Source organism: Miscanthus floridulus, chromosome 14 (assembly GCF_019320115.1).
Source record: "Miscanthus floridulus cultivar M001 chromosome 14, ASM1932011v1, whole genome shotgun sequence".
NCBI classification, from domain to species: Eukaryota; Viridiplantae; Streptophyta; class Magnoliopsida; order Poales; family Poaceae; genus Miscanthus; species Miscanthus floridulus.
Genome location: NC_089593.1, coordinates 80370130 through 80373579, shown reverse-complemented (window position 1 = coordinate 80373579; position 3450 = coordinate 80370130). Strand labels below are relative to the sequence as shown.

The 3450-nt window shown below is 43.9% G+C and overlaps 1 protein-coding gene across 1 annotated transcript; it reads left to right on the top strand.

The window, feature by feature from the left end:
- Positions 1–380: 380 nt before the first annotated feature.
- LOC136505437 (uncharacterized) lies at positions 381–3036 on the top strand. Its single transcript, XM_066500589.1, has 6 exons — positions 381–802; positions 889–921; positions 1009–1077; positions 1656–1706; positions 1803–1879; positions 2689–3036. Exons 1-6 carry the CDS (start codon positions 649–651, stop codon positions 2773–2775), a joined length of 471 nt encoding a protein of 156 aa, XP_066356686.1. The 5' UTR covers positions 381–648; the 3' UTR covers positions 2776–3036.
- The last annotated feature ends 414 nt before the right edge of the window (positions 3037–3450 follow it).

Here is a 3450-nt window from a genome sequence, read left to right as displayed (position 1 = left end):
ACTCACAGGAAAAATTTATTTAACCTGTCGGTTTCATGTGCACACAGAAAAATTCGATTTAACCTGTCGGGTTTTATGTAACACACAGAAAAATCCGGCTCACAGAAAAACTAAATTAATATTCTTGTGTGCTTTGTATTTTTTCTGTCGGATCACACACAGGCTAATTGGCGTGTCCTTTTGGTGCGGCAAAAGCTAGCTGCCCGAGCGCTTTGACGTCCAAAAGTTTCGTTGGCACACGTTTTGGCGCGAGTTTTGGCGCCACGCTCTCTGGAAACAAAATAAAAAAAAGTAAAAAAAATAAACCATCTACCTTATCCTCCCGACCTCTCCCCTTCCCCCCCCCCCCCCCCGCCCCCCCCACCCCACACGCACAAGGCTTCTCGTAAAAAAAACCGAGGCCACCGCCGCCCCCTTCTCAGGCACCACCGCCGCACCTTCTCAGCCACCACCGCCGCCCCCTTCTCAGCCACCGCCGCGCCCCAGCCCCTTCTCAGCTGCCGCCGCCCCAGCCCCTTCTCAACCGCCGTCGCCGCCGCCGCTACGACCGCCCCCGATCCCATCTCCCAACGCTCACGCCTCGCCTCGGGGATCCCGCCGCCGCGCCGCCGCTCCATCTGCTTCTACTCCCCCCACCCGCAGCGAGGGATGACCAAGGCCAGGTCGTCGGCGAAGCAGTCGCGCGCGCAGGCGCAGCAGTCAAACGGCAGCGGCGGCGGCCACGCGCTGTCCTCCAAGCTCGCCAGGTACCTCGACCCGGAGGCCTCCTGGAACAAGGTACGCCCCGCCCCTCAGTTCCCACGTGAGCGCATCCTCTCCCTCCCCTTTCTTCCTTGGTTTTTTTGGTCCAATCGAACTCTAATCAGTAGATCCGGTGTTCTTTTGCAGCTGGGATTCGCCAAAACTGCCGCTTGCAAAGAGGCACGATGCGAGCTCCTCTTTCTTTTTCCCCAAAAATTTGTTCATATTCTAACCCTAATCTGGCGCATCCTTTGTTTGTTCTTGCAGCACTAATCCGGATCCGTGGATTTGGGGTTCCTACGTGTTGCAACTTGTGGTGTTTCGGCATCGAGCTCGGTATATCTGAGATCTTCTACTCAAGCTTCTTCCCCTCTGGATTCTTGTTATTGTGGATAATACATGATGCGTTCTCTGTGATGATGTTGAATGAGTTCTTGAATGCTTGCATCTATAAGCCCTTTCCTGAGCACATGTCCTAGTCTGTGATGTGGTTAGCTTTGTTTTAGAATGTATGAAATGCTTATTTTTTCTGAGCTTATGTCTTATCCTATGATGATGACACTTAAAATCTGAGCACTTGTCCATGCCAACGATGTATGATTTTTCCAGGCCCTAAAAGAATTCAACCCTGTTTATCAACAATGTGTAACACAAAACATTCTTGTATTTCTTTTATAGTGTGAAATACAATGTATGATTTTTCCTTGTTGAATGATGTTATTATACCTCATTTTTTCCAAGTAATTTTATTATGGATTTTGGTCTTGAAGTAGATATTTGTAACTTAAATGTTCAATTTAAGCAACATAAAAACATTAATAACCAACCATTTGGATGTTATATTTAACTTGGGATCCTATCACCATCCGAGTTTTGTTTGTTCTGTCTATCTAATGCCTTCTGTCACTGTGCAGGTTTATGGCTTCTCATGGATTGTACTCGTTGTTATGGTTCTTCTTTTCAAGGTTTATCATGTTAATTCTTTGAACATTCAAATGCTGCATGTTTTAAAATTATATATGGATGAACTCTAAGCTAAGCTTTGTCCTGTTGTCTTTCAGCTTTTTACTGCAACTCCGAAGAAGTCGACAGCCTTGCCGACTTTTGTTCGGTTTCTGCAGGGCGTCCTTGCTATTGGGTATCTTCAGATGTTGCCTCTGTTGTTTTTTTCAGCTGATTCTTCAGTATGTATGTTGAAGTAGAAACATTGTTTCTCGGTGTAATATCAGCCTTTACTTTGCTGGAACTAAGAGTTTCAAGTTCTAAGATATCAGAGTTACAGGTGGCAGTAGATGAACTAAGAGTTTTCAGCTGGTTCTAAGTTATGCAATGACTGACAGTAGATAGTTGATTAAGTTAGTATTTGTTGTCAGTCAGTACATCTACTCCTGTTCAGTAACTAAAATCCTTGCACTGTGTAGTAATGATGTATGGGTACTTAGCTACTTATGATTCTGGATGCTACTTGTTCTATGCTTCTGATTTTTTCTGCACTTGAGATGATGAAGATGCTTTTTCTACCATTGCTCAAAGTAGTAGTGCTATTGTGAATCACTATAGCAGTTAACATTAGCAGGTCCTGGATACCAGAAAAGGCAGTTAACTAGTTGTATGAAATGGCAGTTTTGCTTGTTTTCTAGTGAACTGAATGATGACAAGTGGTAGCTGTACTTGTGCATTTCACTTGCAGTGATCATCCCATATTTTTGTTCCCTGTACACATTTTTGGTCCCTGTACATATTTTCTGAAATTTGAGTTAGTGCACTCATCAGGATGCTACCTGTTACCTGTTTTTGGTGCCTGTTACCTGTTACATGTGTATTCATTTTCTTGCTGAAGAATTTGGTAGATCCCTCTTAGTCTGCTACTGCACAGCACACTGTGTAGATCTAGCACCGGGCTATCTCGTAGTTGATCTCACCATATTGTGAGCTATTTTTCTGCAGGGCTATTTGTTACTGAAAACAACAGGAGTCAACAATGTTACGCCGTCCATGGAGGAGGAAGAACAGTTTATTGATGTGCGCAGCTGACCCACGACATGGGCGCTACCTGACAGCATTAGCCATGTTCCGTGGGAAGATGAGCACCAAGGAGGTGGACGAGCAGATGCTGAATGTGCAGAACAAGAACTCGTCCTACTTCGTGGAGTGGATGCCCGACAAAACAATGTATCGTCAGTGGGTTCCGTGTTGAATGCTTTGTAAGCTCTTATGGAACTTCTAATATATATGCTCGATTGTTGTGCTGTGCATATAATTTGTTGTTTGGTGCATTTGGAATGTAATTGTGACATTTTCCTGTCATCTACTAATTAATCTGGTGGTCACTTGAGAAAAAAAGTGATTTCTTTGAGTGGAAACCATCAGGAAAATTAGGTTGAGGTGACAGAAATATTGTATTTCATTGATGGAAAACCGACAGAAAATAGCTTCGTGACCCACAGAAATATCTTGATTTCCCTGAGAGTTGACTCACAGAAAAAATTATGAAACCGACAAAGAAATTGGCAATATCCCTGACAGTAAACTCACAAAAAAGTTTGAATATCCTTGAGAGTAAGCCTACAGAAAAATTAATTAACCTGACAACGAACTAAACCCACTGACGATACATTGTTTTGTCGGGCATCCGTCAAAGAAATACCGTCAGGGAAATATTTCTGTCGGGAAGCTCACAGGTAAATTTAATTTCCCTGTCATCCTATC

Coding starts and splice junctions, on each gene's coding strand:
- LOC136505437 (XM_066500589.1), top strand. CDS start 649: ATGACCAAGGCCAGGTCGTCGGCGAAGCAGTCGCGCGCGCAGGCGCAG. Junction 803..888: donor CCCCGCCCCTCAGTTCCCAC/GTGAGCGCATCC, acceptor GTTCTTTTGCAG/CTGGGATTCGCCAAAACTGC. Junction 1,707..1,802: donor TTATGGTTCTTCTTTTCAAG/GTTTATCATGTT, acceptor GTTGTCTTTCAG/CTTTTTACTGCAACTCCGAA.